This window comes from Carassius carassius, chromosome 40 (genome assembly GCF_963082965.1).
Source record: "Carassius carassius chromosome 40, fCarCar2.1, whole genome shotgun sequence".
Taxonomy (NCBI): domain Eukaryota; kingdom Metazoa; phylum Chordata; class Actinopteri; order Cypriniformes; family Cyprinidae; genus Carassius; species Carassius carassius.
Window position 1 is genome coordinate 7,438,295 of NC_081794.1, and position 13,213 is coordinate 7,451,507.

The 13,213-nt window shown below is 36.3% G+C and overlaps 1 protein-coding gene across 1 annotated transcript; it reads left to right on the forward strand.

Annotated features, from left to right (window-relative positions):
* The first annotated feature begins 2,987 nt into the window (after nt 1–2,987).
* LOC132122607 (leucine-rich repeat-containing protein 3B-like) lies at nt 2,988–10,912 on the forward strand. Its single transcript, XM_059532986.1, has 2 exons — nt 2,988–3,129; nt 9,184–10,912. The coding sequence occupies exon 2, from the start codon at nt 9,280–9,282 to the stop codon at nt 10,078–10,080; it is 801 nt and encodes a 266-aa protein (XP_059388969.1). The 5' UTR covers nt 2,988–3,129; nt 9,184–9,279; the 3' UTR covers nt 10,081–10,912.
* Nucleotides 10,913–13,213: the final 2,301 nt, after the last annotated feature.

The window sequence follows — 13,213 nt, forward strand, 5'->3', positions numbered from 1 at the left end:
AAGATACAGTGGATTACATTTGTTTCTGAAGGGAATGTGCCCCGTGATCTACTAAAATTCATCATTCATGGTCCAGATTCGACTACAGAAAAAGTGAGTATAAGGCTTTTTAATGAATCTTTGCAAATCGCTTTTCCTAATAATGTGATAATTAGCAAGTTTCACGATGAATGCAGCTAAAGTAAACAGTCCCTCTGAGAGAGGCTGGAAGAGAGGGGCGGGGTCAGCAGAGCTCATTAACATTTAAAGGAAAATGCTACAAAACTGCTTGCTCTGAAAAGAGCTGTTTTTGACAGGGTAAAAAATTTGTTTTTAACACTATACCATTGAGAAATTTTAACCAAACTATTTTACAGACTGTTCATTAAGATCCTTAAGAATCATATCAATAATTATATCAACTGTAAAATGGGCATCCAATCACCCCTTTAATGTTAACGCTTATTCTCATATTGAAAGAAATTGTGTATATTTTAACATTTATACTGCTGCAGCAGACATTGTAAGCGTAAGAAAGAAATGTATAAGAAGGTGACAAGCTATTGTACCCCTAAAGGTAAAAATAAATTTGTCCATGTTTTTCTGACAATGCAAATATAATTTTTGTTTGTTTTTACAAAAGAAAGAAAGATTTAAATGATTATCTGTGGTAACTGACAGAATAAATGAACCTGGAACATTTCAGTAGAATAGAAAACACTCCCTGACCATCACAGTCTCCACTCACAGAACAATGAAGTTGGGTCACCATGTCAAGACTGCTATCAGACTGCTATCAGTAAGGGCTATATTGAGTTTCCTTTTTGTGTGAGATGATTGAAATTGAACGATGAGAGAGAGGCTCTACTTCAGAATCCAGTTCAAGATCAGTCTGAAGTGCTTTGATCTACTTTCAGCCTAGAGTCTAAATGTGGTTTGTTGGATGAAAAGATCGGGCTCAGGTCCCTCCTTCAATGATTGTACATTTATGGGTATTTTTTGCTCATTTTTGTCCACTGCCTTTCTCCTAGACAAGAATTTTAGGTCCAATAACAGAAATATTATTGCACAACTCTTCTCAACAAGCCACATGATTCAGTCTCATAGGACAAACTAGTTACGTGCCAAAGTTTAAAGTTCAGGGCTAGAGTTTTTTTATTTATTACTTACCTTAGCTATATTTAATAGTAGACTAACAGTGATGCTTTCACCACTAATGAAGAAAACCAGGTACCTGTTCTTATCAATAGACATGGAATATCATCTGCCTAATGCTGAGTTTAACATGATTTTGTTACAGTATCTGATGTTGACCCTTGTGAAAATGTAGTGTGCTTAAATGTATCTAATGTGCACTTGCAGTTTACTGTTAAACATCTGTACATACAGGTAATATGCATATAAAGTACTTGATTACAATATCAACTGTAAACTTAAACTTCAATAAACTACAATACATTTTCATTGTATTAACATGCAACTGCAACTGCATACACTGTATGTCTGAAAGTATTACATTAAGTTTCACTTAAGTATATTATTTTAAAGTATGTTGTTTATGTAAAAAGTACTTTTTTGAATAGGATGCTAATGTATATCCAAAACCTGTCATATTTTGGGCACAGAATGTTTTCTGGTGTGTACATTCTGTCCTGAAGTTTTGGGCTTATCACAGAGCATGCAATGCCATGTAGTGAGAGCAACACAATTTTCTATAGATTAAGATGCTCCGGGATGATGAATTCTGTAACAAACCCTCCTTATTTTGATTTTTAATATAATACGGTGCAGCTTCGACATACATCTTGTTCCTCTTTGTTACAATATCACTGGACAATATGAAAGTATAACAGACAATAATTTTAGACAATCATTTAGAGTGCCACACACACACACACACACACACAAACAAACAAACATCTTGTTACATTAAGTCCATAAGTGCTCCAGCAGGCCACAGATCAATCCGAATTAACAGCAGCCCACCCACACACAGGTCATCATTTTAAGTAGCTGTCTGATTTAGTTTCAGTGTGTTAGACAGAGAAAGAGAAAGAACACAGGCGGGTGAAATAAATGAAAGATTACTTTCATCAATCCAACGGCTGTATTTTATTCTGCTGTCTAAACAAAATTACAGAATCTGCAGTAGAAAAAATAGCCTTTGGGTTTAGAGGCAATGCTCAATTAATTTTTTAATATTAAACAATACTGCAATATGCCTGTCAAGCCAGTGTGTGGCAGCTACATTTGCAGAAATAAATAATATGAAACAAGTCATATTTTCAGCATGGGGGGGGGCATCAGTGATCTTTTCACAGATTAACCTTTAAATGTGACTGGACAGACACCACAGGCTTAACATTATATCAATGAGAAAAATAAACTCAAGCTGTTATAAATAGTACATGCATATAGACTCTATTTATCTTAATTCAAGCTACTTATTCACTTCAAAATCTACAACACGTTATTTTATTAGATGACAAAAATTATTTTAGAATACACTTGCTAACTGTCATGAATATGGCATTATTGATTATAATGATAATAATACAATACGTCTTAAATGCAGACTAAAGGTTTATTATCATTTGCAACTATTTATTATGTTATTTTTCAACAATTTATTCTGTACTGTTATTATGAGTTTCACTGCATCCAACAGGACCTTATTTTGATAGCCTACATGGATTCTAATTTAATAATCTTAGTCCTTTTATGATTTGTCCAAATTATGACATAATTACATAAACAGTTGAGTCCAGTAGTTCATTAATAGATTAAAATATGAACACACATGGATAAAATCTGAATCAAGTGTCATGAACACTGAACGAATGATATGTAGTTCATGGAAGTTAACATACCAAGTCATTTAGAATCACCAGACTAATTTTGTAGCGTCTGATGCTGCTGTGCTGCTGGTTGCGTGGAAACTGATCAGTGCGCGCGCTCTCTCTCTCTCTCTCTCTCTCGTTTTCTGTCCGCGTCCAAACGCATCCACGGCTCGCGCTGCGTGCGGATCTCAAGCACTAAACAAGACGGAATATTTCTGCAAATGTCAATGAACTCCCTTCTCTACAGCAAACCCGCGAAGGCGAATGTAGAGAAGAGCAGAGGAGATCTCAGAAGAAAGAGAGGAGAAATGTGAGTCAGTCTTGTATTTGAATGAGAAGTGCACTGAACGCACGGTACAATCCGACGCATTTAAATAAGGAAATACACAATTAACTACTCTACAGTAAGCTTTTAGAGTAAGATTTTTCAGTGTATAGGTGTTTGACAAAGGTTTGTAATCACAGTGTAAACTCTTGCTTTTATTTAGAAACACTATAGAAAAACGATGCATAACTGATTAAAAGACACTTGTGACTTGTAAAATTGGCAAAACGCAATCTGTTTAATTTATCATATTTTTCGTCTTTTTCTTATCATTTAATACACTGAAAAATGTGGAAATGTTGGAAAAAGTTTGAAAATATACCTTGAGGAGTCATTTGTACCCATGCTTAAAAATGTAGTAATATGTTCAGGTTGGTTTGTGTGAATGAAACTTTTTTAATTACTAAAATGTATTATGTGGTAATTTAGATGTTGCAACATAGGCCTATAGCAAAAAATAATAAATAAATAAATACCTTTAGTGATATATGTGGAGACACCAAGGTCATTAATTCTTCTCTTTATTTATACATTATTTGTCTGTTCACGTTTAAACCTTTAAGGTAATATGAAAGAGTATGTGCGTGATGGTCATTGATAGGTTTCTGTAGGTTTTTTTTTTCTCTCAGATAATTGAACAGTACAGGTTGACAGCAGGGTCTCTGTGTAAACTATCACACACTACCAGCAGACAGGAGCACTCAGACATTGTTTAAAATGAATTATTAAACAAGACTAGAGATGAGGAAGCACAACAGTTTGTAGACTAAGAACTGTTTCCCAAGATTAAAGCTTGTGATGGTTTCAAAAGACTCAGACTAAACCAAATGATGAGCTGCCTCAAACATATTTTGTGTACATCCAACAGCTATTATAACCTACAGTTGTTTTTTTAAGCTTCATTCTCTGTTCTCTCAGCACCCACATATATTTTACATTTAGGCTACAGTGTACTGAACTCTGTAAAACTGAAAATGTGCAATTACCCTAAAGAGCTATTTCAATTTGATGTGACCCTGGAAACTATACTTTACATTTCAACGTAATACATTTCATCCATTTCTGTTGAATAAAGTTAGACATTTGAATATTACCACTTTTGTGAAATATAACAATTGGAAAAAAGGGTTTTACAGTTCCCTACTAATGAATCAATTTAAAGTAGGCTACTCTGAGAGTCAACAGGATTTTAAATAGTGAAACATGGTTCTTTTGAACAATCCTTTAGCCCAAATATAGCCAAAGATGTCAATAAAACATATCCGTTAACTTTTACCTAACTGCAGCTCTTAATGTTAGAGATTTCCAGAGGCAGATATCTACCAGGCTTTCTCATCCTATAATGCTTTCATTCAGCATGAGCAATAACAGTTTTATAAAATTACATAGTGGCAATATCAGGCCAGTCATCGTCTCAGTCAAGTTCTATCAAATGGCACGTTATTCAATACAGTCCAGTTCAGCTCCGACAAAGCTTCTTTCCTCCTTTCCCATCCCCACTCTAATGTATTTTTCGTTCTCTTCGCCATAACTTGTATTCTTGTTTGAGAGTCTGGACACAAACTTATGGCAGTTCACTGAAAAGTCATAGCAGTTGCTGAAGACAAAAATATGTATGTGTCAATGGCTGATTATAAATCAGGCATTTCTGAACTGAGTTGTGATTTGTGGTGATTAGTGCTGGTTTAGTGGTTTGATGATCAACAGGAATTTTGCTACATTAACTAATTAAGAAATGTGGTGGGTAATCTAGCACACAAGCATCCCATGCTCCCAGCAAGAATCCAAAACACAAGTCTTGATGACTCTTCAATCAAGCTGAAGTATAAATTGTCATTTCATAAATCATATCATGTTTGTGTCTGTAATTTGTGACTTTCATCCATTATGTTAATTAATTGCAGCATTTACATCAATAACTCATTGTATTATTTTCCTTTTCCAGTCTAATTGGGTTCATTGGCCTTTCATTGCAGGGGCAAGGTCACACTGGTTTTCTCACCCAAAATGTTCTGTCCTGAAACTTTTAACCCCATTTTTCATCCTTCTCTACTTTCTTCTCTTCTGTAATGTAAGACTTGCTCCTCGGATTCTCTTGTTTCCTCTCTTGTTCTCTCTGTTGAATCATGTAAACATCCTGTGTGGTTTCTCCTAACCCCCTACATGCTTCCATCTAATGTCTTTTTTCAACCTTTATTTTGTCCGTCTCTGTCCACTGAGCTGCCATTGAGCTATCATTGATTTTTCCTTTCCCTCTCAGCTGTATTTCTCTGCAGATCTGTGTTTTAGGTTTTTGTTGTCCTCATCTTTCACTGTCTGTCGGTCTCTCCTTATGTGTCCAGCCCACACTATCATTTGCGAAAATGTCATGACAGAACCCTGTTGTGTATTCATGAGCGGTACAGATTTTCCAGGGGGGTTGTGACTCTTATCTAGCCTATCTTCCATGACTTTGCTCATCCTTAGTTCACCCTTCGACACTTTAGAGAATACTTTGAGAATAGAGAATAGAGAATACTTTGTGGTACAGCAAGACTAAAATCGCTTTTCTTTTAAACCCGGGTAAATAACTGTCTTGGTTTGTTTTTGGCAGGGAAGGAAGTCACTGAAGCATGAAAGCTGAGCTAATGTCTTCCTTTTTCCCTCTCTCTCTTTCTCTCTCCCTTCTTCAGCCTTCAGTTAGGGATCTATTTGCCTGACATTTCAGCTCTTTTTGTAGTCTAGAACATCTTATTCCCCCTCCCTTCAACAAACAGTCCCTCCTTTAGGAGACTCCCACTTGTTATGTGATACTAAGAGGTACTTAGAGATCGATTTCATTTTTAATCTGCGTAAGTGGACAGTGGCGGGTCCGCTGCCATTTGTCAACTACAAACCCAATGACTTTTGCAATTGGAAAATTCAAAATTATAGGTAATAATAGGGTGATGCAATACATAAATAGAGAACCAGTGATTTTTATATTGGTTGAAACTGCAGGCTTGTGCAGAGTTGAAATTAGTTTTGTAGCTTTTCTTACAATGGTCAAGGCTGGAAATGACTGTAGCCAACCAAGACAGCTGCCTTCGAAAGCATGTTATCCTGAAGATTTGTAAGAGGATAGCTGCTTCTTATATGCTACTCATATATTAATGAGCCAAGGTGGGAAGCTATTTTTAGAAGGTTGGACCAAATAAATAAAAAATGGTAAATTAAAAAAACAAGTTGTTGTTAATATTTGTTCTTCAGAAAGAAGGAGCTGCTTCTTAAGTTAAACTATTATTATGGATTACTGACTACAACATTGGTGGGATTAAATATCAAAAATGGCAACCACAGATCGAATAGCAGGCAGTGTTCCTTACCTGCCCTCTCTTGTACTGTACATCGTTTGGGCAACTGTCTTTTCCATCTGAAATATTTAGAATGACTGTTGTTTGTGGTAAGGCTAATGAAGTTAATATAAACATTCAAATGAAGATTGATTTGGGCACTTTATCAAAAACCAGAATAAAAGAGCATATGTTGTACTTTGCAAGTCTGATATGTGCAAATTTCATTCTGAAAAAAAAAAAAAAAAAAAAAAAAAAAAAAACCTGATTCTGTCCATCTGTCAATCTGTCACGCATCTTTCCAGCTGTCACCTAGCACATTTGGGTTTGCCGATATGACTTTGGATGGTGGGGTTTTTGATAGAAGTTGAATTGATTAAAAGGATGGATTAAGCAAATCCTTTTACATTTCTACTTGATATTATTATGTTTTTAATAAGAAATTCCAATAATATTTCTCCAGTGACCCCCAGGAGAACTTGAGATTTAAAAAAGATCAAAGAAAAGTATTGCGAAACCATGGCAGTCCAATCTCATATATTAGTGCTTTTGTGACAACATGCACTGTGTCATGTACATTAGACTCTTATACCTTATAAGTTGTCTTGTCACAATTCCGGAGGAAGCACGGAATTGAATTCTTTACCTGGGCCTGTCTGTCTAAGTAATTTGAATATAAATAACATAGTTCTTATGTAAGACAACAGTTACTAAGAGGTATTTAAAGGTCACTTCGTATGTTTTATGTGAGCATAGGGAAGTTCAGCAATACATTCTGCCTATTTATAAAAATGTCCTGGAAGAAACATCTTGTTCACAAGTCTTTTTTTTTTTCAGTCCTGGATTTTATTAATGCCTGTGGCAGAGTTGTGAATTAGGCCATCATAGCAGGGATTTCAATCAACCAACACTTTTGAGGAAGTGGCACTTAAATTATATCAGCGTGAACTGATATTCTTTGAAGTTTTTTTTAAGCATTGCTTAGTGTGTCTGGCTAAAAGGGTATTAGGGTGATATCTAAAACCCCACTGCTTTAAGCATCAAGCGCATCATTTTCTATTAGAAAATTTAATTTCTGTGTTGTATGTGTTTGTGATACTTGCATATGTATGGTTCTTTGTATGTTTTTCTGTGTATATATCACAGAGACAATGGAAGATACACTCTAAAAATTGCTGGGTTAAAAACAACCCAACCTTGGTTAATTGGCAAGCCAGATGATGTTTGGATTGCCAGAGGTTTATATGTTGCCGAAAATCTGAGCAGTTGATGGGCTGCTGTTCTCCAGGGAACTGTGAACCTCAGACCGCTGCCTCGTATTTCACTCGTAGCTGAAAGATGCAGTTTCTGACTCCATAACCTGCCCATAATCAAATTGTGCTGAGATTATAGAACATATATAAACATCAAATTAAATTCCATTCAGTATAAAATCAATTTATGTTCTGCGAGGCAAAAGGTGTTACCGTCATGTGAAATGACTGCTGCTGACACGGCTGACATCTCGGCCTTGTATGCTGCGTTGCATAAAATAATATAATTTACAGCACAGTAAAGACTTTATAAATTAAATCAAATGTATACAAACCTTTATTTCACAGAAGAAGTGAACCAATACGGTGGTGGCACTGCGAATCACTCTCTCCTGTTGAGGCCGCAAAAAAACTCAGCAGCTGGGTTGTTTCATTGGAGACAGGCTCAACTCAGTGGTTGGGTTGGAAAAAAAAAACCCAGCATTAAAAATGGAACAGCAGCTTAATTAGAGAAAAATTAACCATCACCTGGATAAAAAAAAATAACCTAATAGAATTGCCCAACACCTGAACCCAGCATTTGGGTAAAAAATAACCCAGCATTTTTTATAGTGTATAAGGGATCTAATGCAAGTTTATTAGAGACAATCAAAGTAGGCTATGTACAAATTCTTAAATCACAAGAGATTGGTGAGGCATTGCTACAAGAGGTGGCAAGAAAATTTTAATTAGTTTTATTAAGAGATAAATGCAGTTAAACAATGGCATGGCTTCATTAATTGGTATTCATAATATTAAGACAATGAAATTATAAAGTATTAAAAAGGACTAGGAAATATAACTAAAAACAAGTCAAAAAAATCTTGAAACGAATCATCAGCAATTTCTATTAGACTTTTGTAACTAATCTTCATAGGTCCATTAGAAATTTGCATAATATCAGTATGTGCTTTTCATTGGCTACCTGCAAACTATTTGACAAACCCCTGACACACACTTTACTTGATTTGTATTTTCCATATTTCAAGAAGACACTGATTTCTGTGGTGCGAAAGCAGTTTTACTTGTTTACACTTCCAAAGGATAAGGATGCAAAAAGTAAGTGGTAAAAAGTAAATTTTTATAATGATGGCATAGCAGTATAACTCCAACCTATTGTTGTGCACCCATCATTTTACTGACATCTGCTTCTGTTTCATCTGTTTATCAGCTGTGGGCCCACTATTACCTAAAATTGTAGGAGGCACAATTAGGAACCTTTAAAACTTCATAATTGGGTTTTTTTTTTGCTCTCATTATTAATTCTCATACTTCAGAATTATCACACACAGGCCTCACAGCAGCATTCAAAAGAAACACATTATGATCTTTACATATTCTGAAATCTGAAACATTAAAGAATTTTCTTTCCCCATTAAAATATGCAATTTCCATGAAACGTTTCCATTAACTCGTTGTATTCTTCAATCTTCTAGGCTTGCAAGCTGTCGGGCATTTTGATGTTGGGTACAGCATCCTGGATACTCTCAGCACAGGTTTTACTCTAAAGGGATTATGCCCACCATCCAACAATGCTGCTACCCTCAGGTTGGCTGCTTCGGCACTCTGTGGTTATGTGGTTGCTGTTTCACAGCTTAGTACTGATGACACTGTGTTTCCACCATGCTGCAACTTCCTGCTCCAAACGCTGCTACTGTTCAGACAGCGAGGGCTCATTTGGTGGTAAGACTATGCGTTGCAGCAACCTGCTTCTTACTGAGATCCCTCAGGACATTCCCAATGACACACAACGCCTCTACCTGGACTACAACCTCCTGACCAGCATCCCTGCCAATGCCTTTCATGATCTTCCACAGCTAGCTGAACTTGATCTTTCCCATAACGAACTAGCTTTGCTTGAACCTGGAGCCTTTAGAGGCTTGGCAGTCTCTCTACAATTTCTGGATCTCTCGTCCAACCAGCTCACGACACTGGACCCAGATGCCTTTGAAGGTGTAAGAGCAAGATCCAACCTTACTGGAAACCCCTGGCACTGTGACTGCAGGCTGCAAACAGCCCTTCCACGCCTAGACCTAGAGCCTGTGTCTTTGACTGGGATTATCTGTCAGACATCTGAACCCTCAGACTCTGGAGCCCAAGGTGTGCCTTTCCTGCTGGCCAAAGACCTGGACCTGTGTGTGGTGCTCAAAAAGACCACGGACGTGGCCATGTTGGTGACCATGTTTGGGTGGTTCACCATGGTCATCTCCTACCTGGTCTACTATGTGAGACACAATCAGGAAGATGCCAGGCGCCACCTGGAGTATCTCAAGTCTCTGCCCAGCAGGCAGGGCAAGTCTGAGGAGTCTTCCACCATCAGCACTGTGGTATAGTACCAGGCCAAGTGCTCATGACATGTGGAGGAAGCTTCTCAGGCTGCCAAAAGCCAATGGCACACTGGACAATGGGCTACCTGTCTCTAAAGTATAAAATTGATTAAACCTGTTGAAACCTTTTGAAAAACAAAGAATAATGGCTTTGTATCCCTTGAATAACAGACCACTCACTTCAAAGTACCACTCAGGACTGATCAGTACCCTCCCAAAGAATAAGGAAGAACTGACATAGGATACATTGTGGTCAGTGGATTGCAATGTTCACAACAGGGAAATGTGAAACATATCATGCTAAAACCATCCACAGACACACATGGACAGAGATGACCGGAGACAGAAGGAGGGAAATCACAGGGGCCATCTAATCCAGTTCAGATGAATAATTGATTCAGAAATGGCCGAGCTTGAGGCTCATCTTGACTAAGAGGTTTGTCTGCTCTGCATGCTTTTAAAGGAGGCGTTATCTGTTTTTTTTTTGTTTTTGTTTTTGTTTTTTTACCCAGTGGTACTTTTACAGTCAGATCCCCATTTGGCAGGAAACACACGGAGCGTAAAGCACTCATCCTACTGGGTATTTACAAAAAGTACTGTTGTTGTCCTTGCAGGCAACATCAAAATTTTACAGAGCAACATATTCTTGCATGCATCAATGATTTTTCAGGTGTCTCAGTAAACATGTACAAACTGTGCAAAAGTAAACAGCACTGTAGTTTGCTTTGATACTTGGTCCGATTTTTAGGAGAGAACAGAAAATGGTTAATTATTTTCTGCATGAATCCTGCAGTGTTACTGATGCTGTGACTTAAAAGAAATAAACAGGTTAGCTTGTCATTTTTGTCATCAGTCACTGTAAGATAAATGTTGTCGTTTCTAGGGAAACCCCTGAGACACTTAAAAAAAATGAGTTAAAATGTTTCATAACTTTTATGTTTAAAGATAATGAGATGATGTTGACCACCACATAGTATGTTTGCACTGTTAGAGCGGATCCTTGTCACATTCAATACTGTGTGATTGTTCAGTTTCTTATGTTGAGTGCCAGCAGGGATAATTCAGAATGTCTGCCAAGATAAATCTTATGTCGAAATCCACCGGAATGTTCGGCATGTGTGATTTAATATCTACAAAGCTTTACAAGTCAAATCTGTAAATTAAGAAAATAGCATTTTGTTATTTTTTTTCATTTTTACAAAAGGCAGTGAAGGATGTTTTGGAGTTCATTAGAAAAATGCACTCTGTTCCAAAACCTAATGAGCTGCCTAGCAAAACATTTTAAGATATCATAGGCGCTCCTGACAGGAAAGCTGTTTCAAATGATAGGCAGGCATAATTTTGCTTGCATCTGGCTTTGTAGCCAGTAGAAAACAAGGCAGCTCACTAGGTAATAACGTTAGTCCAGAAGTGGTTGTAAATTGGTTTCTATGTTTTTCTATTAAGAAGTAAAGAAAGAAAACACTTTACAATAAGGTTCTAAACATTAACATTAGTTAATGCATTATATATCATGAACAAACAGTGAACACATTTTTTTGCAGCATTTATTTATTTTTATGCTAGTGTTAATTTATAAAAATATGTTACGTATAATTTAAAAAAGGAAAACGTACTATCTATTAGTCTATGTGGAATTATTTTTTGTGTGTTTTCATAATTTCAACTTTTGTGTAAACTAACCTTAATGTGTACAACCTTATTGTCAAATGTTATTGAAATACATTATTTGCTGATAATGCGTTATGTTGGATCTTCTCTTTCAGTGTTAGCAACAGAAAATTTATGCATTGTGTGGTTTATTTGAAAGTGTTATCTGCATTTAGAGTGCCAACATGGCATTGTTTATGTCTCTGTGATCACAGGCTGTATTCAACCCCTTGATCCTATAACATTATTCAAGAATTATATAAATGTCATGCCGAAAATGAAAGGTAAACTCATACTTAACCTGATTTTCGTCTGTAACACTCATTGTTTTTTACTTAGGATTGTGCACTTTAACCTGTTCATTACCTGGTTTACTTTAATGCATGTTATTAAGCATTTATTAATCTTAGTTAATGTTAATTTCAACATTTACTAACACATTAAAATCAAATAATATTATTAATATTACAGGCCTTTATGTATGTGAGTGAATGTGTTTCTTAGGCATGTTTTAGTCAGAGGATGTTGTTATGATAGGGCATATGATCAACAATAAGGTTATGGTTTAAATTATGGTTTAAATATATAAACTGTTGTACTTTGATGGCAGCGTGAGTTGCTTTGGTTAGAAATTTCTGCAAAATATATAAATAATCCTCCAAGCTATAATGTACATGGAAATATAAAATACATAAAAACAAACAAGCTGTCTTGGAGGGTGCATGCCCCACCGATGCATGACCCTTTAAAGTTAATCTGCATTTGAGAAATGCTTTTAATATATGTGTAGAAATCTGATTACAGCTTCTCTTCAGAACCTGTGAGCCCCTTGACTGATAGTTGGTTACCGGAGAGAAATTGGGTATGATACACTTGGCATCTGCTTGAGATTGTAGGTCCTGTCAGAAGAACTTTGATTGACTTTTGAAATAACCTCTGGAAATACTCCCCAAACACCATTTTAAATGTGCAATCAATGTAATTTATAATGCATGAAATATTCTGACATGCCAATCAATCAAGATGCCTCAGAGGTGACGGCCCTCCTTCTTTATGTGTTTTCCTTACTGGGTTACTGTGAGGCAGATTTCCCTGACCTGGAATGTTGCCCAGAGAACCTTGAGGAATCTTCCCATCAGCTAAGGATGTTTCTGAAAGGGTATTCCTATGGGGACTAAAAAGTCGAACACAGGAGAAGAAAAACATGGCCTAGTCTAGTTACAGCGCTTGAAATAATGTGAGTCCCACTAGTATTATATACTGGTAATAATGAAAGACCTAAGCATTTCTGCCTCAATTAGAGCAGTTATATATTGGTTCAACATAGAAGATAATAGGAGGGGATCTTAAGGGCAGCATGAATTGCTTCTTGCAATGTTACTGCAGTATTGACATTTTTACTAGTTTTTATTTTACATTATTCTTAATTTTCAATTACATTTGTATGTGTTTTTATATTGAAAAATGATAGCTTTAGCCTTAGCACTTT